At 45.9% G+C, this 19,718-nt stretch overlaps 1 protein-coding gene across 1 annotated transcript in view; it reads right to left on the bottom strand.

The window, feature by feature from the left end:
* Sytl3 (synaptotagmin like 3) overlaps positions 1–19,718 on the bottom strand; it is a 67,749-nt gene that overhangs the window by 45,553 nt on the left and 2,478 nt on the right. Inside the window, exons 2-3 of the mRNA XM_075959296.1 lie at positions 9,714–10,288; positions 7,189–7,407 (exon numbers count right to left, since the gene is read on the bottom strand). Of these exons, the coding sequence (XP_075815411.1) occupies positions 7,189–7,407; positions 9,714–9,823 (329 nt within the window). The 5' untranslated portion in view covers positions 9,824–10,288. The remainder of the gene's footprint in view (positions 1–7,188; positions 7,408–9,713; positions 10,289–19,718) is intronic.

Raw genomic sequence — 19,718 nt, 5'->3', positions numbered from 1 at the left:
TAGTGCTGAACTCAGTGGGTCCACTCAGCGCTCGCTTCACAAGGGTCGAGAGCCGTGTTTGGCTCTCTAGAACCCACATAAAGTTAGATGTGGTAGCATGGGCCCATAATTGTAGCAATCCTATGGCAAGATGGGAGGAGGCAGAATTCTCAGGAGCTCAAAGGCCAGCTACACAGGCATATACAGGAGATCCCGATTCAGACAAGGCAGAAGGGTGGAAGCCAGGGCTGAAAAGATGCATCCTGCTCTTATAGAGAACCAAGTACAGTCCCAGAACTCAGGCCAGGCAGCTCACAACTGCCTGTAGCTCCAGCTCTCAAGGGATCTGATGCCCCTGGCTTCTGAGGGCACCAACATGTATACACACATATGCTACCCCAGACGCACACAATTAAAAATAAATCTTTGAAATAAAAAAGGTGGAGGGTGCCTGACAGAGATGGTGAACATCTTTAATCCCAGCCCTTAGGAGGCAGAAGCAGGAAGATTTTTGTGAGTTTGAAGCCAGCCTGGTCTACAAAGTGAGTTCCAGAACAGCAGCCAGGGCTATACAGAGAAACTCTGTCTCAAAAAAACTTAAAAAAAGAAAGAAAGAAATAGTGAAAGGAAGGACCAACAACTAAGTCACAGCCTCTGAATTCCACACATGCACCATGGTACACACGTGCCTATGCTTAGACACGCAAAAACGTACACATACACAAACATGCACACTCCCACGTCATAAACAGAAAAGTATTCTATAATTTTCTACAGTTTTATTTTCTGCTTTGACTTCAAAGAATATTAAGAATCTTTATTCTCTTTTTGTGCATGAGTAAAATATCATAATCCTATAAATTAAAAACAATACTCTTAAGATGAGTATACATATTCCACATGAAATGGCACGTGCCACCCTGCAAGGACTAGATATAACACTGCCCGTTAGGAGTTCTGTCTGACAACGTGAAATCCTTTACACAATATATTTCCCTCTGTATGCTATAAATATGTTTTATTACCATTGCTTAATAAAGAAGCTGTTTTGGCCAATGGCTTAGCAGAGTAAAGCCAGGCGGGAAATCCGAGCAGAGATATAGAGAGTAGGCAGAGTCTAAAAGATGCCATGTAGCTGCCAAAGGAGACAGATGCTGGACCCTTACCCATGCTGATACACAGATTAATAGAAAGGGGTTAATTTAAAATATAAGAGTTAATAAGAATCCTGAACTAATAGACCAAGCAATGTTGTAATTAGTGTGTTTCTGTGTGATTATTCGGGTCTGGGCAGCTGGGAAATGAAGCTGCTTACAGTTGAGCAAGTCATGAGGAGCAAGCAGCACCCTCCATGGCCTGCATCAGCCCCTGCCTCCAGGTTCCCACCTGCTTGAACTCCTGTCCTGACTTCCTTCAGCGATGGACTGTGATAGCTAGATAATTCGTTTCCTCCCCAGCGTGCTTTGGTTGTGCTGGTTCATCAGAGAAGTGATAACTAAGACACTTCGCTCTAATTGTTTCATAAAAATTCCAGGACACACTTATTGCTCAAATACTTTCAAACTTGAATAACTCCCCGATTTTCAGGTCTGGATCTGTTCAGTCCAAGCAGAAGCGTCCGTCCTTTAGGTATGTAGCAAGACATTGTCACCTACAAAGTTCACGCCTGAGAACCACACGATGGGGTTTTCGGTTGTTTTTTTAGGTAAAGCAATTCCATAATGCTGTAAGCAAATTTATGACTTGCTGTTTGGCAAGGAGTATCCCTAGGTCATTGACTTTCTGACGTCTAACAACCCGCTCCCAGTGTCAAGCAGTAGCAAGTACGCCGTAAGACTGTATGCGTGCAACTGCTGGAGGGTGAAGTTCAGTGGCAGAGTGCTTGATCAGCATGCGTGATCATTGCAGCCCCAAAACTGGATGGTGGCTCCGTGAGGACAGAGCTGGAGACGGGAGTCAGGAGTGTGAAGAAGTGGGCAGAATGGGGTGAGAGAAATCCTGAGTCACTAAATTAGCTTTCTTCTAACATGGCTTCATCTCCGAATCCACCTGGAGTGGCGCAATTACCACAGGTATTTTGAAAAACATCCTTATTTCAAAATAAGGAAGCTGGGGTTATAGAAAATGACATTTTGTGTACTTTGTGGGTCAAGTTACAATGCTGGGCATGATGCCGTGTAGGGCGGAAATTTCAACATAGTTACCTCCCTAGGAGATTGCCTCAGCCCAGGCCCTCTATTCTGATTTTTAGTTTGCAGTTAACCATTAGGGGGGGGGGAATGCTAAGAGTTCATCTATTTCCTTTATTAGGGTTGACTGTACGCATCAAAGTCAGGTGACTGAGTGGGGAAGAAAGTCCTTGGACCTGTGTGGAGGAGACTCGGAATCAATCCCCTCTCCAGGCCCACATCAGAACCGTGTGGCCAGGGCAGCGCATAGTCCTGCTTAGGGTTTTTCTCTTGAACTAAGAAAAGCCTGAAGGACACTGATCCAGGACAGGGAGAGATGGTGTGGGGCAAAGGAAAGGACTGGTTCAGACACAGAGAGCGCAGAGCCATTTCCATATTGTTGGTTACTGACGTGCATTAAGCCTTGCAAAGGAACAGGAAATCCAGCATTGCTGTCGGGTGGCTATACAGACAGCCCTCCTGATTTAGGAAGGGAAGCTAGATTCATGCTGCTGTTTTCAAATCTCCCGTGATCTGTTCTAGGGCCCTCCAACACGAGCGGGGATATTACAAGTTGCTTTTAGGCCAGAGTCTTTGACTGCTCATTTACAGGTTGGCATCTACCTCACACTGCCCTCTTCCTGTGAGTTCTGTGGTATTTTGTGTTTGCTCTTCTTTCAAGTGGGTGCACCCCTTCATGTCTCAAGGAACCTATGACCTGCTCTCACTTAGGACAGTGGGACTGCAGGTCAAATATGCTAATTTTCAAGATGACTTGTTCAAAGACACCACTTCTGGGCTTAAAACACCTCACCATCAACCAGGTACTGGGGCGCTCGCCTTTAGTCCAAGAACTTATAGGCAGAGGCACATAGATCTCTGAGGTTGAGGCCAACTTGGTCTACATTGATGGGGAACCTCCTTCAGCCAATGGCTGGACCAGGTTGGGGCATGACTGGGTACCAAAGAGCTGCAGTCCTTCCCTGCTCGGTCTCTTCTTCCTGCAAGCCACACTTGGATGTCGGACCCCATTCCTATTTCCTCACTGTGATCCATGAGTTTCCTTTTAATAATAATAATAATAATAAACAAAAAACCCTTAAAATCTCTATTTGAAGTTATCTTGGGATTATCTGACTCGCAACCCCCCTTGACGAGTTCTGCATCATCTGGCACACAATGCGGGGCCAAGTCCACGCTTATCGGGATACCCCACCCCTGTGGTGTTCCCCGTTCACCAGCCAGGGCACATTTCTCACCTGCCCGTGGCTCACCTGCCGCTGCTTAGGACTCTGACTCTGCCGACCTGTGGCTCCAGCTGGCACCCAGACTCAGCACACTACTGCAACCTCTCTCGTTCCACCTGCCTCTGCCTAGGACTCTGAATTTCCCCGCAGTCTGCCATTTTGCTGCGGCTCGCAACTGACGAGAAGCCACCATAAAACTCTCTCCCTCTACAGAATCACTTTAATTGTCCTTAATAACTGCTCTTAATTTGTTAAACAAAGCATATTTGTCAGTATCTAAGTAGGTAACATGAGCAAAACCAAACCAGGACTGTCCACCACTGCTTGGGTCTCTCCACCACACAGTTGCAACCATGACACTGGCTTGCCAATAAAGATTAATACACCTATTCACTAAAATTTTCTATAGGGGGTAAGTGATGAATTTAAAAGTTATAAAATGACTGACAATATTATCATTCAAAAATTTAATAACCATTTTGCTTATGCTACAGAGGGTATTCTACAAGGCTTATGTGATTTTCCTTATATATTCATTTATTTGATTTCAGGAATTAGTTTTGTTTTCCATATTATATCATTAAAATTGGTTTAATAACAGGGCCAAGAATGAGGCATTTTTAAAAATAATACAGTCTTTACAGACTAATAATAAATAGCTGTTTAAAATCCTATTAAAAAGAATAACATTAATTTGACAGACAAAATCCAATCAATATCAAAGGGTGCTGACTCATTATCTAAAGAAAATTTATGCTGTCAAATTTAGCAATCAAAATCTGTTAAGAAAGTTATGATAGCCGGGCGGTGGTGGCGCACGCCTTTAATCCCAGCACTCGGGAGGCAGAGGCAGGTGGATCTCTGTGAGTTCAAGACCAGCCTGGTCTACAAGAGCTAGTTCCAGGACAGGCTCCAAAACCACAGAGAAACCCTGTCTTGAAAAAACCAAAAAAAAAAAAAAACAAAAAAAAAACAAAAAAAAAAAAGAAAGTTATGATAGATTAATGGATAAGGTATCTCTCCATAAAGGCAATATACACACCATTAAAATTATGTCCAAGGATGAGACATTATCTTTACTGGACAGATTTCATACCTTGAAATCATCAATGAGGACATTAGAATGGAACACTATACAGGAGAGTCAGACTCTACAAAAGAGTGGTAAAAATATTTAAAACAATTGAGGAGATTATTGTACCTGATGAACATGGAGGGAAGGTACAAAAACAGGACTCAACACGGCCAGTACATATTAGAACCAGAGACAAATTCTTGGTGAGGCACTTATGCTGATCCACATAACCAAGCTCTCTATGATGAACACACCTTGTCCCTAAGCAGCACAACAGCTTTAAATGCTTGGGACAGGATTCGGGAATCAGGAAAGAGAATTGAATGATATATCAGGGTTAAACAGGGCCAGAGAGAACCCTTTAGTGACTTTTTACAAAGATTAACTAAGGCTGTACAAGTAGGAGTAACAGACCCAGATGCTAGATGAGTATTTATCAAATCTATGACTTTTTAAAATGCAAAAAGATACTTGGGCCTTTAAAGATTAGATCAGCACCAATGGATGAATGGATCCTGCATACAATGAATGTTGAGACATTTGACTATAATACTGAGGCTTGGGTAGGAGAAGCAATTTCCAAAGGTATGAGGAGACATCGAAATGCCAAATGCTTTAATTGTGGTAAAAGAGGACATCTGAGAAGGAATTGTAGACAAGAAATTCCTAAAAATAATGTCTTCTCTGAAAATGAGAAAAATAGGCAGTCTCAGCCTTCTAAAATATGTAGGAGGTATGGCAAAGGCTAACACTCAACCAACAAATATAGGTCAACAAAAGACAGACAAGGCAACCCAATATCATCAGAAAACTCCTTGGGGGCCTCTTGCAGGCCCCCATGTCAAACATGGTCCAGTCATTCCTAGTCACTGTAAAAAATATGTCTCACAAAAAAATTTAAAATCTACTGCCTACTGGATAATATTACTCAATTAATATTACTCAAGTAATATTATCTCCCTTCTCAGGCCTTTGATAGTTTTAAAGATTAGATAGATGTAGTTACCTTCCTCTTATAATCTAGCCATGCCATTTCAAATACAAGACTTAGACTTCTTAGGATAAAATGATTATTGAACCATTTAGCATATGCTCCTTGCTTAATATTGGTTATGATGGTTACAATTCTAATTTTTATACTTGATATCTGTTCTTATTGTATATAGTTTTGTATTGTGTTTGAAACTCTCTTATTTAGACAAAAGGGAGAGGTAATAGAGAACCTCCTTCAGCCAATGGCCTTTGAGAGGTTGGACCAGGTTGGGGCATGTCTTTGGGGACCAAAAAGCTGTGGTCCCATCCCGCTTGGTCTCTTCTTCCCACAAGCCACATCTGGATGTTGGACCCTATTCCTATTTCCTCGCTGTGATCTATGAGTTCCCTTTTAATAATAATTTTAAAAAAACCTTAAAATACTCTATTAGAAGTTAGCTTGGAGCTATTTGACTCACATTTTCCCCATTTGGCGCATTCTGCATCACTACATAGTGTGTTCCAGGCTATCTTGGTCTTGACTTCCAAGCCAGCCAGGGCTGCATAGACAGACCCTGTCTCAAAACAAAGCAAAACCAAACAAAAAAGTCTCATGAGAGATGGCTCACTGGTTAAGAGCACTGACTGCTTTTTCTGAGGACCTGGGTTCAATTCCCAGCATCCACATGGTGGCTAACCCATCTATAACTCCTGTTCCAGGGGATGCAACGCTGTCTTCTGGTCTTTGGGCACCAGACATGTATGTGGTTCACAGACATACAGGAATGTAAAATATACATAAATTAAAAAAATTAAAACCCACAGCATCAAATGGTTAAAATGGATGCAGAATCTGTATACAATAATAGTCACCATCTAATTGTGTGTCCACGCCCTCTTCTCTCCTTCAAAACACTCTCCTAGAACACAGCTCCAGACCTTGCTTACAACCCAGTTCTCGTTCCCTCCTACTTTCCTGAAGTGGACAAGGTCCAAGAAAATGGAGGCACCAGGCTGGGTGTAGAGTGACCCTGTAATCTCAGCACTTGGGTAGTAGCTGGAGGATCGGGAGTTCAAGATCAGCCTCAGCTACATATACTGAGCTTGAAGTCAGCCTGGGCTTCCTGAGACCCTATCCTTACAAAGAAAAAAAGACTAAGGCACTAGTCAAGAAACACAATATCACCTCAAGTCCTGGGTCAGTCCATCATCGGTCACCAAACATTCATCAATACAAATGCTATATGGCTGGGGAAAATGGCACACAGCTTTCCTTAATCCCAGACTCAGGAGGAGAGATCTGGAAATCCGAGGCCAGCCTGGTTATGAATCAGTCTGCAGACCTTCCAGAGATACGTAGTGAGATTCTAGCTCAAGAAAGAGAGAGAGAGAGAGAGAGAGAGAGAGAGAGAGACAGAAATGCTTCTGCTTCCTCAGTGATGGATAGATACCACCACCCTGCAATAAAATCATTTTTTAATTAAGATGTCTCCCTCCTAAGCAGAGAAAAGCAGCCCTAGCTGAGGCACCTGGGAGCGGCTATGGATCTGAATTGGTGTGATGATGGCTCTTGGGAACCATCTATTGGTGACCGAAGTGTGACGGCCACAGACAATGAGTTTGAAGCCAGAATGGTTTTGGACCAGTCCTGGGTCAGGGGAGGAACAGAGCACTCTTTGGAGTGCTTGTACACACACACACACACACACACACACACACACACACACACCCTAGCCATGACGCTTACCTGTCCTCAAAGCACACTGTGCACTTCCACGCGTGAGTCCTCCGCAGGAATACGCGGCACTCGGAACACACCCGGTGGCTGCAGCCCCGGCACACGGCCCCACGGTTCAGCAGCAGGCCCAGAGCCCGCTGGCAGCGTGCACAGCACTTGGCCCTGTATTCCTGGCTCGAGCTCTTCGCTCCTTTCCACCGAAGATGCTGCAGGTGCGTTTTCAATTTCCTGTGATCCAATGAGTTGAATAACGATTGGGTGGTATCATGGTTTGCTTTACCTGCTACATGGCGCCACCTTGAATCACCTGGGAAGAGCCTCCACAAAGATTGTCTACATTGAGTTGACCTGTGGACATATCTGTGGGCGATTGTCTTAAGTTAACTGATGTGGAAAAAGCCAGCCCTCTGTGGGCAGCACCATCCCCTAGGCAGGGGCAAACTATGAGAATGGCGAGATGGAGCTGGGTAAGCACACGCACACTCCGCTCTTGGCTGTGTACGTGACTAACTGTTTAAGTTCCTACCTGGACTTCCTCACAATAATGGGTGGTAACCTGAAATCATAAGAAAAGATAAACCTCTTTCTCCCCGAAACTGCTTTTTGTCAGGGTAATTTATCATAGCAACATAAAGAAGACTAAGCCAGACACAGTGCTAGACAGCCGACTAGAGGCGGGCGCTCCCACAGACCACCACATAAGGCTGCCCGAGCTGGTCTCTCTCCTCAGCTGCTAAAGCCTAGGCCCAGGGTTTTCTGTGAAGCAATGCCTGGTCTCCCAGGGTGACTGTGAGGATCACGTGACACAACACTGCATGCCTAAGTCAGAGGCGGTTCACACTCTGCTCCTCCTTCCTGATAGAGCCTTCTGACCAGCACCCAGGAACTCTGTTACTCCAGTACTGTCTCTTTATTACCAAAGAGATTTAAATCACCCCCTCAGCCTATTGTTATTTCAATGAATTAGAGTTTGCAAGTATATTTAAGGGGCTTTGAAACGAAGGAGGGACCAGGCGGGGTGACACACCCCTCTAATCCCAGCATTTGGAACAGAGGAGAACACCAAGGCAGGCAGATCTCTGTGAGCTCAAAGTCAGCCTGGTCTAGACAGGGAATTCCAGGATAGCCAAGGCGATTGGGAGAGAGCTTGTCTCAGATAAACAAATTAATGGATAAATAAAAGAAATAGAGGAACAAGGAAAAAGAACTTTGTATCTTTGCTTAGCCAAACAATTTCCCTCACTCTTCAAAAATTTTGTTTTATATGTATGGCTTTGATTTTTGCACACATGGGTTGTTTTTGCCTGCATGTATGTCAGAGCATCTTGTTCATGCAGTGCCTGTGGCAGCCAGCAGAGGGCATCGGGCTCCCCTGGGACTGGAGTTACATGATTGTGAACTACCGTATGGGTATACTGGGAAGGAAACCCCGGTCCTCTGGAAGAGCAACCAGTGCTCTTAACTGCTGAGCCATGTCTCCAGTGACTCTGAAAAAGTTCTATCAAGAACCCTGGCTTGCTCCCCTTGTTGGTACCAGGATCGACTCTGGAGTTTCTTACATGCTCAGCATGGCTCAACCGTTCATCTGCTTACTTTCAAACAGGCCTGAGAGCTAAAAGGTGATCTTGAACATTTTTTTAAATTAAAAAATATTTAGCTTTCTTTCAATTTTATATGTATGTTTTGTCTGTGCATATATGTGCACCACATGAGTGCCTGGTTCCCACAAAGGTCAGAGAAGGCACTGGGTCACCCTGAAACTGGAGTAAGAGGTGGTTGTGAGCGACCATGCTGATGCTGGGAATTGAACCCAGGGTCTTAGGCAAGATGAAAAAGTGCCCTTAGCTGCTGAGGCATCTCCTGAGCCCTGACCTTGCACCCCTAATCCTCCTGTTTCTACCTCCCAGGTACGGAGATTTCAGGTGTGCCATGAACTGAAAAACAAGCCTTGTATTTACAGAGGGAACCTTCCAGCTAACAGTGTGCCGTTCTGCTACCCAGAGCCGCCAGTAAATGCAACCTCAGACCAAACAGCCAGGCCAGAAAAAGAAGCTCCTGTTGATAAAGCGGTCAGGGAACAGGCTGAGCAGGTTCACCTTTCCTTCTTCCAAGCCAGCTGCAGGCAAAAGTGAACAAAGAGAAAAGACAGAAATGGATTCCTCCGGTTCTGTTTCTGAGCCTCCTCCTTTGTACCTCCAGCTACCACAGAAAACAAGCGTGGGGGGGGCACTCTGAACTGGAAGTTTGCACTGTGGGGGGGGGTCTGCCAGAAGACTGTCGGTGTCCCACTGGGTACCCTCATAAAGTGGGCAAGTGCACAAAGAACAAATATCACAAAGGCACCCTTTCTAAAGAATCGTGAAGTTAATTTAGGTCCATTTAGAAAATAATCTCCATCTCCACACCTTCACTGGGACCCTTCTGGGTTAGAAGTTCAGCCCTGAGCAAGCAGTCACAAGCAATCCAACAAGCCATGGCTCCAAACAGAAAAAGCCAAGCCCCATAGGACAGCCCCAGGTCGGAGTGCAACTTACCGGACCCTTTCCTCCTCTATGCTTTGAACAGCCCGATCTCGGTATAGGACCCCGAGAATGACCTCCCGTTCCAACTCCTTGAAGGACTCCAGGTCCACTTCATGGGCCATTTCCTCTCCCCACGACGGAGGGAAGAGATCCACAGTCCCGCGGAGAAGCCCGAGTCCAGCTGCTTCCTTCGATCCTGCAGGAGCCCCTCTCTGGTTTCACCAGGGACCGTGTTTGGTTTGTGACTCTTGCTTCCTTCCTAACTGTGCCATACTCCCTCCAAGAAGCAAGCTCCACGAGGCTGCCCCGCTGCCGGAGGCACCGCCACCCGGCCAGTGTTTTCACTGGGCTCACTGATGACACAAGAGCGTATCTTTTTCTGAGGTTTTGCCAGAGATTGTTATAAATGATGCATGGCTGCTAAGCAGATGACTTCTGCAAAGCACAAGTAATCGCCAGGCCGAGGAAGTTCACAGACAGCAGCGGGAGAGCACCAAAGGTTTATGGCAACAAACTTTCCCCAGGAAAACGCGTCCAGGTCCGCAGAAGCGACAATCAAAAGTCCAGCCTGTTTAATGCCTGAAAACCTGTTTAAAAGACAGAGAACAAATGAGACCAGCGTTAGTCTCCCTGGCTTGGCAGCCCTGCTACAACACTTCGGAAGAGAGAACACGTTTTTAAGCTGTGACTCAAACATTATTAAAGGAGGCATTTTTCCAACATTTCTTACAGTTTCCACACTTGGGTTTTCCTACCAAGAATTCTGGATCTTCAGCTGGGAGGGGACAAAGAGCCCAGTCTGATGTCCCGAGAGGTGAGCTGTTTAGCCATTCTGTCACCACAAACATTGGAGTTCACCAGTTTTGTTACATAGACCCAGGTGGTCTAGCCTGCTGCACAGCAGGGCATGTGTATGTATGTATGATATAGCCCACTGCCCCTGGGGCGATGAACAAAACCATACAAGATTAGATCAAACCCAAGAGCAGACGATGCCACCAGAGGTGGGAAGGAATTGGTGCCCGAGCAACAAAACACAGCAGCCTACTTGGCGGCGAGTGTCTTCTAAAAGCAGAAGACAAACACGAGAAAACACATTTTAAAATATGGAGGCTACAGAGCTGGCTACGATGGTGAACTGTTTGCCTTGGAAGAAGGAGAACCCGAGTTCAATACCAGAACCCAAGTAAAAATGCTGGACGTGGAGGCACGCATTTTAATCCAAGTGTTGGGGAGGCGGAGACAGGAAGGGCCCTGTCTTTAAAATAAAAAATCAAGGTGGGTGGTCTGAGGAACAACAGCTGGGGCCTTCATCTGGCTTCTGTTTGCATGAGCACACATATGTACTTGTACATACATGAGCAAATACACATATCACACACACACTAAACATTGTGGGGTGATAGGGCTGCAGAGGTGGCTCAGTGGTTGAGAGTACTTGTTACTCTCCAGAGGACCCGTTTGGTTCCCAGCACCCCCACTGGGCAGCTTACTGGGCAGTCACAAGGGCCTGTAACTCCAGCTCCAGGGAATAGAGAGCTTGGGCACTACATTCCCAAGCACAAATACGCACTCACACACAATTAAAAGTTAAAAAATACTATGTTCAACGCACAAACGTGTACCATGGTCATTTATCAAGTATTGTTCACACACACATAGTCTGTTCTATCCCGGTCACGTTTGTACCCAAACCACCACAAACAGGCAGAACAAGGCACGAATTTCCCTTCTCTGAAATAATCTTACAGGACCATTATGTTATCCAGCTGTTGACTGAAGCATCTTTATGGAGCACGTGACTACCTTTAACCATCTTAATTGAAAATACATTAGAGAAAGGGCGTCCGCAGCCATTGGCTATTATTTTTACAAGTATCGTCAAAACTCAAAAAAATTGTAATCAATTAGGGAAAAGTGCATACCCACAGCAAACTCAACTTATCAATTATTTATGTCCAGTAATAGCACTGTGAGCATCGCTAGGCATCGGGCTAACGTTAGGTTTCTGTTTAGTTCAAGTCAGAAGATTCTGTGTGCACCCATCTGTCAAGAGCATGTGGATGCTTCAAGCAGCAAACTTTCTGTAATGCCATTTTGATTTCCCAGCCTAGTGGACCCCTTAGGAATAAGGAGTCCTCTCGGTACTTTGGCAGCTACACTCCTTTGGAGTCCGTGAATGATGAGCAACCAGTCCTAGGGCATCGTTCTCTTTCAGCAAATGCTCCTAGCTCTTTTCTCTACTTGTAGTCTGGAGAGGTCTGTGCATTTCAATGCATACCATAAAGTGTATCGGGTTATAAAAACAATTGATCACACCAGACTATTTAAAAATTGTTACATAGTAGCATGTGTGTTCATTGATACATGAGATAACTAAGGTCTGGCAGGTATTTACTGGCTATCATAATGTCAATGTGCCAGTGATATAAACAATGCTTTGAGATATCCACAGCACACGATGTCATAGGAAAATGCTTGTGATTTCTATTGGGAACAAGGTTACAGGTTTGGCTGATTTCATCTTAGTTTCTACTTAGGTTCACAATTGAAGGAAATGCTAAACTTTAGTTAAAGATTAGTGGAACTAGGGTCTGGAGTAGTTTCTCAGAGGTAGAAGCACTGGCTGCTCTTCCATTGATCAGAGTTCAATTCCAATACCCACATAAGGGCTTATGACCAATCCCAGGGGATGCAGTGCCCTCTTCTGGCCTCTGAGAGCACCAGACACAAGCGTGTGCAACTATACCCATACACTATAATAAGACAAAACACATTTTAAAAAAGATTAAAGAAGATAAAGATACTGTTTACCCCAGACCAAGATCTGCGGCCTGAGAGACTCTGAATCTGTTGGTTTCTCCACTGTAAAATAAAATTATCATAACAGTTGTGGGGTTGCATGAACGGGAAACGTTAGAGGTCTGAAAAGGGGTTCTTGGCCTCTGGTCCCTAGTAAAGAACCCTGAGGTACCTTGTCTTAGTCAGGGTTTCTATTGCTGTGAAGAGACACCATGACCATAGCAGCTCTTTTAAGGAAAAACATTTAATTGGGGTGGCTTGCTTATGGTTTCAGAGAGTTAGTCCATTGTCGTCATGGGAGGAAGCATGACCAGCACACAGGCAGATGTGGTTCTGGAGGAGTACCTGAGAGTCCTACATCTTGCAGGCAGCAGGAAATGGCCTGAGACACTGAGAGATGTCCTGAGGATAGGAAACCTCGAAGCCCGCCCCCACAGCGCTCTAAGGAGCACGCTAATATTCGCCTCACCAGCATCCATGTGTCACCAGCTCCCCAGGCGTAGTAACCCCCTGGGCTTGCGGCAGGCTGTCTCCTCATTTGCACTTCTAGTAAACACACTGCTGAGTCGAGCACCGTTTCGTTTGATTCTCAGCTATTTTAAATGAATGTTTTGTGTCCAGCTAAAACACTGAATGCGAACAGTTGTCTCTTCTCAGTGGGATATACTCCTTTCCAGCTTCTCAGCAAAGCAGGGCCCCAGTGAGTGCCATCTTGGAAGAATGATGACAGGGTTTCCCAGTAGAGTTTCCACAGGAGGAACCCTGGTATCCTCAGGGCTCACTCAGTCGTGTGTGATTCAGCAATACAGCTATCTACAAAACACTATTCCATCCCCTTTCTGGACCAGCATCAAGAAGTGGGATCCCTGTCCAAGAAGGAGAACTCTGGCACCCCCTTGTGGCAGGAGAGTGGGGTTCATCCTTGGGTAGTCTGGAACATCTTCCAAGAATATGGCACTATTCTGGGTGCCTCCACTTGCTATGTATACCCTTCCTATGACGGGATTATAAAAAAAAGCATATAAAGAAGAGAATAAATTCAGAGAGATGTCAAGAGCAAGAAAAAGGGGCTGGAATTTTTGCCAGGAAGCTGGAATGAAACGACTTTGATGTCCTTCAGCATCAAATAGACTTCTAACCTTCCTAGTCCCCAAGGCAAAGCAACACGATAGAAAATCCAGAGGGTGCACAGAGTTCTAACAAACCGAAAGAAATGCAGAAGGGCATCCTCAAGCTGGAGCACCGGGACACTGATCACGTCCGCAGCACTTCGGAAGCCCCTGAGGAACGTAATCCACGGTTCAATGCTACATGAACTCAAAGCCGAGGATGTAACACCAGGTTTTAAATCACTGAAAAAATTTCAAGCCTAGGTCACACGCTTTTTGGTTTTCCAAGAAGACACGGATGAAATGGTCGTCTAACTCCAGGTGTGGGCCTTCCAAATCCATGTCCCTGTGGTTAGTCTCGACTCTTGAGGACCCAGATCCCAGCTTCTCGATACATTCAGCTAAATGGGAGACTTTATTTTCATTTTGTAAAATTTTAGTGTGTCAGGTACTTGATCAGCACAGAGTGTAAGTAAAGCCTTCTGTTGTTTGAAACATATATTGTTTTCTTTTTTCTTTCTTTCTTTCTTTTCTTTTTTTTATTTTTATTTTTTATTTTATTTTTCCTTAGAGGGCTTTTCTGGCTAGTTTTATTCCAACTTGACACAAGCTGGATTCATCTGAAAGGAGGGAACCTCAATTGAGACTATGCCTCCATAAGAGCTGACTGTAGGGCATTTTCTTCATCACTGATTGAAGAGGGAGTCCCTAGCCCATTCTGGGTGGTGCCATCCCTGGGCTGGTAGTCTTGGGTCTATAAGGAAGCAGGCTGAGCAAACCATGGTGAGAAAACCAGTAAGCAGCACCCTCCATGGCCTCTGCATCAGCTCCTGCCTCCAGGTTCCTGCTCTGTTTGAGTTCCTTTCCTGACTCCCTTCCTTGATGGACTACAATGTAGAAGTGTAAGCCAAATAAACCCTTTCCTCCACAAGTTGGTTTTTGGTCAAGGTATTTTTGCAGCAATAGAAATCCAAATTAAGACAGGGCCTACTTCAAGGGGGGAAAAAACTTTCAAAATAGCGACACAAACATGGTGCCCGGGTCATCCGTGACACGGGTCAGCAGAGGCTTGTGGTGCACGCTAACCTTTCATGTCCTTACGAGTCACAGGGTCAGTGTCAGGATGACCTGCACAGCAAGACCAGTGTCGGGAAGGAAAAGGACTGGACAGAAGGCCGGAGACGTTTGCTCTTTGGTTAGTGCCACACTGACTGGCTTGGTGGCTTTGTCAGCCTGTTTACTATGATTGACCAATACAGGCTTTCCCTGGGGACCGTCACACCTGGCTTAGAGATGTGTGGCTGTTCCTGTTATTATACTGATAAAGACTATCTTACCCAATGACCAGCTTTCCCAGCTTAGGAGGAAGGGCACAGCCTGGCGACAGAAGTTAACTCGTGGGAACGCCAGGGATGCTTTTGCATCCTCCGCACTTTCAAGGAAAGGAGCCACTGTGCAAACTGGAGAAGAAAGCTTTGCCCATTGTTTCCCATCTCAGAAAAGACATCACTGCTTACGGCATTTGAGTCAACACCACGACAGGCCAGCGACAGTGTGTGCGTGCAGATTCCACCATCCACGGACATCTTGTTACCTCCTCTGTCCGCTGATGTTCTTTTTGTAGAGAACTCACGTCGCATCCTGACAACTTGTGTCTCTTTATCATGATGATGATGATGTTGTGCCATTACTGTTAGAATCATTGCATGTATTTGTCGGTCATGCTGCACACGTATTAACCTCAGGATAGAAAGTGAGGCACAAAGCAGTTCCTATGGCAACCTCTGAATCCTATAGGTTTAAGGACCACTGAACTAGAGGACCCCATCAATGCCCAGATTACATCACCCTCTTGTCCGTTTTCTAACTTGCCAATGGTGTATAGGAGATTAGGGCCAAGAAAAATAGCATACGGGTTGGCTACTGTTTGGGGCTTGTAGAACTGAAGTCTGCCTGATTTCTGGGTTATAATGGAGTTTGTAGTTGCTCTTTCAGCATAAACCATTTATTTATTTATCTATCTATCTATTTATTTATTTATTTATTATGTATATAGTGTTCTGCCTGCATGCACACCTGCAGGCCAGAAGAGGGCACCAGATCTCATTACAGATGGTTGTGAGCCACCATGTGGTTGCTGGGAATTGAACTCAGGACCTTTGGAAGGTCAGGCAGTGCTCTTAGTCGCTGAGCCATCTCTCCAGCCCAGCATAAACCATTTAAAGGACTTCAACTGTAAGTCTTCAATCCTCTTGAACTTTCTCCTGCCTAGGTTGGCACTAGATACTTGGGCGTCACTTGCCAACATGGAGATCCGTCAGCTGGGTCACTCAGAACCAACTCCCGCCAGGCACTATGGCATGCTCCCGTAATCTCCGCTGTTTGGGAGGCTGAGGCAGAGGACTGCAATCTCGAGGCCAGCGTGGGGACCTCGGTGAGATTTGTCTTAGGAAATAAAAAGGTGGGCTGGGAACACAGTTGTATGTAGCATGCTTGCCTAGGATCTTAATCCTAGGCAAGACCCCATCTTAAAAATGATTATTGAATCTATAATTCCTGGTTCATAGCATACTTTTTGACAACAATTTTTTTATCTGAAAAATTGCTAGTAAAATTATTCCTAGTCAGACACAGTTAGTTAGAAAGATGCACAGGCCCACAGTAGACACCAATGCTTACAGTTTTAGCAAGATAAAGAATGTAGTCACAAATTTGATTTCTGGTCATGTGTACTACTAAGACATGTAAGACTACACTGGGGTTTTCCATGTGCTCTTAAAAATATGCACAAAACAGACACACTTCTCTCTCGTTTGCTCCTCATTTTGTGACATTTTAGAACAGAGAAAGAGAGTAAACTAATCCTGTGAAAATCCGCTTGCATGATCTTCTCACCGGCCCGTGTTCCGCACACAGGCAGGTCTGTGCTTTCCCATGCTCAATAACCCCAAGAACGTGTCCCGCACCCCGACTGAACTCACTTAAAACCACTTCCCACGAGACCAGAGAGATGGTTCAGTGGGTAAGGCACTTGCTTTGCAAGTGTGAGGTCCTGAGATCGGTTCCTCGGAGCCCAAGTAAAAGCTGATCATCACTCTACAGTGAGATGGGCGAAGAGTCAGAAGAGTCCCCCAGACACTTATCAACACTGAGACCCTCCTCAGACAAGGTGGAAAGTGAAGACTGCCAGCCAAGGTTGTCCTGTGACCTCTTCATGTGCACCATAGCATGAGCTGTCTCCTCTCCATTCTGCCTCTGCAACTACACACGTCTCTGAGCCCATCATATGCTCTCCCATCTCCACATAATTTCCCAACTCTTTCTTTTTGCCAGATAAATTTCATTTGCTCTGAGAAACTGAAAGCAATAAGAGATGTCGTCCTGTAAGTAACCCTAGTCTGTCCCTTGCTCACCATGGAGGTCTTGGGCAATTTATGTAACTTCACCCACCCAGGACTTAATACCCTTATGCACAAATCAGAGAGAAGCCCAGCCCACGTCCTAGGCCTGTGGCCAACGATGTGTAGATACATACAGAGAACTCAGCGCATGGCAGGCGGGCAGTGCCGGCTGATATTAGTAACAGGGCTTGGAAGAGGTTGCACACTACCGTGTGTGCTGGCTAGATTTATATCAACTTGACACAAGCTATAGTCACTGTCATCTGAAAGGAAGAACCTCAACTGAGAAAATGTCTCCCTAAGATCTAGCTATAGAATATATTCTTAAATAGTAATTGATGGGGGAAAGCCCAGACCATTGTGGGTGGTGCCATCCCTGGGCTGGTGGTCCTGGATTCTATAGACAGCAGAATGAATAGGTCATGGGGAGCAAGCAGTAAGCAGTACCCCTCCCTGGCCTCTGCATCAGCTCCTGCCTCCAGATTCCTGCCCTGTGTGAGTTCCTGTCCTGACTTCCTCTGATGATGAACAGCAATGCCTAAGTGTAAGCTAAATAAATCCTTTCCTCCCCAACCTGCTCTGTGGTCCTGGTGTTTTGTCGCAGAGCAGAACACTGGCTAAGACATGCCGTTAGCCTTCAGAGGCCACATGGACTGCTAACTGCCTCAGCCAATCACCCCTTCCTTCACCGTCAGCCCCTTTCTGCTCTGTGTATGTCTTCAAGGTGGCTTCAGCTTCACTATGGGTTGGGGTGCTACCCTCTAGTGAGGACCTCAAGTTACAGCAGGAGACACCCAGTGTCTCCTGAGAAACCCCGAGAACATCATGGCCTGTGGGTTTACTGGAAGCAGGAAGTAGCAGAGCGGGATGGAGACAACTGAGCATCAGCCACATACAGGAAGCAGTAGTTTCAGAACTCCGAAGCACACAGGCAAACCCGAGTCATTTCTAAACTTGAAAGGGACACTAGAAATAATCACATACGTAGAAATGACCTCACGCAGAGAGTCACAATGTCACAGTGGAAACCCTGAGATCTCTCAACCCACTTCTCTACAATGTCTATAATCTTCTTTGTTCAGGAAGGCCAAAGCAGAAAAGGAAGCCATTTCTCTAAGACTGTGGGGCACATTGTACTGTGGGCTGGGGCATTTCTGTATACGCACAGCAACCCCCGCCCTGGACTGACCAAAGCCTTCGGTGGGTGCCTGGAAGCCCAGACAGCGCCCACCCTGCGTGCAGTGTCTTTTCTGTCATATCTATCGTAAAGTTTCAGGGATAAACAGACAGAAGGGGTTAACAATAGGTGATACTGAAGTGACAGTAATGAGCTGTCCCACTTCTGTCCCCGTGATGGGCAGCCCGACAGAAAGCAGCACAGCACAGAGAGGCTTTTATTTGGCTTATCCGTTCGGGCCACAGTCCAGCACTGAGGGAGGTCAAAGCAGAAACTCACAGCCTCAGACAGAAACGGATGTACACACGTGATACCTGCTGATACGCAACTCATTTTTCTTTAATACGGTTCAGGGTCCCACTAACGAAACAGCACCACCCACACTGGGGTGGGTCTTTCCCCATGAATGAACAGCCGAGACAGAGAGTGGTGGCACATGCCTTTAATCCCAGCACTCGGGAGGCAGATGCTGGCATAGTTCTGTGAGCTCAAAGCTAACCTGGTCTACACAGCAAGCTCCGGGCAGTCAGGGCTACATAGTGAGAGCCTGTCTCAAACTCCAATAAAATAATCAGTCACTCACAGGCCAGCCTGGCCAGGGTAACTCCTGAGACTCGCTCTTCCCAGGCTGTGGCAGACTGACAGTTAAAACCAACACACGTGTTATAGTAAATTATTTAGCCCAAACATGTAAGATGCTTACTTCTAGGATTAGCTGTTCGTATGTTTGAATTGTAACTAAAAACGTGAAAGATGAAGCCGTGGCTCAGGGAGCAGACTGTGGTCCTCTCTCGTCTGTGCAGACCTACTGGATCCCAGGGGCAGGGATGGCTACCGCACCCAGCGGTCTGCTCACCGGGCGTGGGGCAATCCTGCAGCATCTATAAAAATAGTTTTATTGCCCTTCCGAGTGTCAGGAACACGTGAGCAGTTGAGAACACAAAATCAAAACCGACCCAATCTGTATTCAAAAAGCCCGAAAAACGGGGTGCGAACAAACCAATCACAGCGCAGAAGGATGCCTGGGAAGTGAGGATGCATGCTGTGATGGACACGGTCGGGAAGAAAGGGTGAGAAGAACCGGGGAGGGCTGACCTGGTCACAGAGTGGCATCTACCATGGGAAAAGTCAAACAGCTGCAAAGAGGCCTCTTTGAGGATGGCAGCCAGTTTAGGCCTTGTTTCTGATACTGTGACGAAACATCCCAACAAAGGCAGCTCAGAGGAGAAAGGAGCTGATTTCATCTTACAGCTCCCAGTTCACTGTGGGGAAGGCAAGGCAGGAACTTCGAAGAACTGGACACATTTCATCCGTAAGACCAGAGCAGAGAGAATGAACAAAAGTGAGTTCACTTGGTTTGTTTTCTGTACTCAGCTCAATCTTCCCATTTTAGTACAGTTCAGGACCTCCCCCACCACACACACACACACACACACACACACACACACGCTCTTCCCTATCTCTAGGGGATGCTGTCACCCACACCAACTCATTTAAGTAAGAGAATTTCTCACAGACATGCCCACGG

The sequence above is a fragment of the Microtus pennsylvanicus genome, chromosome 1 (genome assembly GCF_037038515.1).
Source record: "Microtus pennsylvanicus isolate mMicPen1 chromosome 1, mMicPen1.hap1, whole genome shotgun sequence".
Lineage (NCBI taxonomy): Eukaryota > Metazoa > Chordata > Mammalia > Rodentia > Cricetidae > Microtus > Microtus pennsylvanicus.
This window is presented reverse-complemented; position numbering and strand designations above follow the sequence as displayed.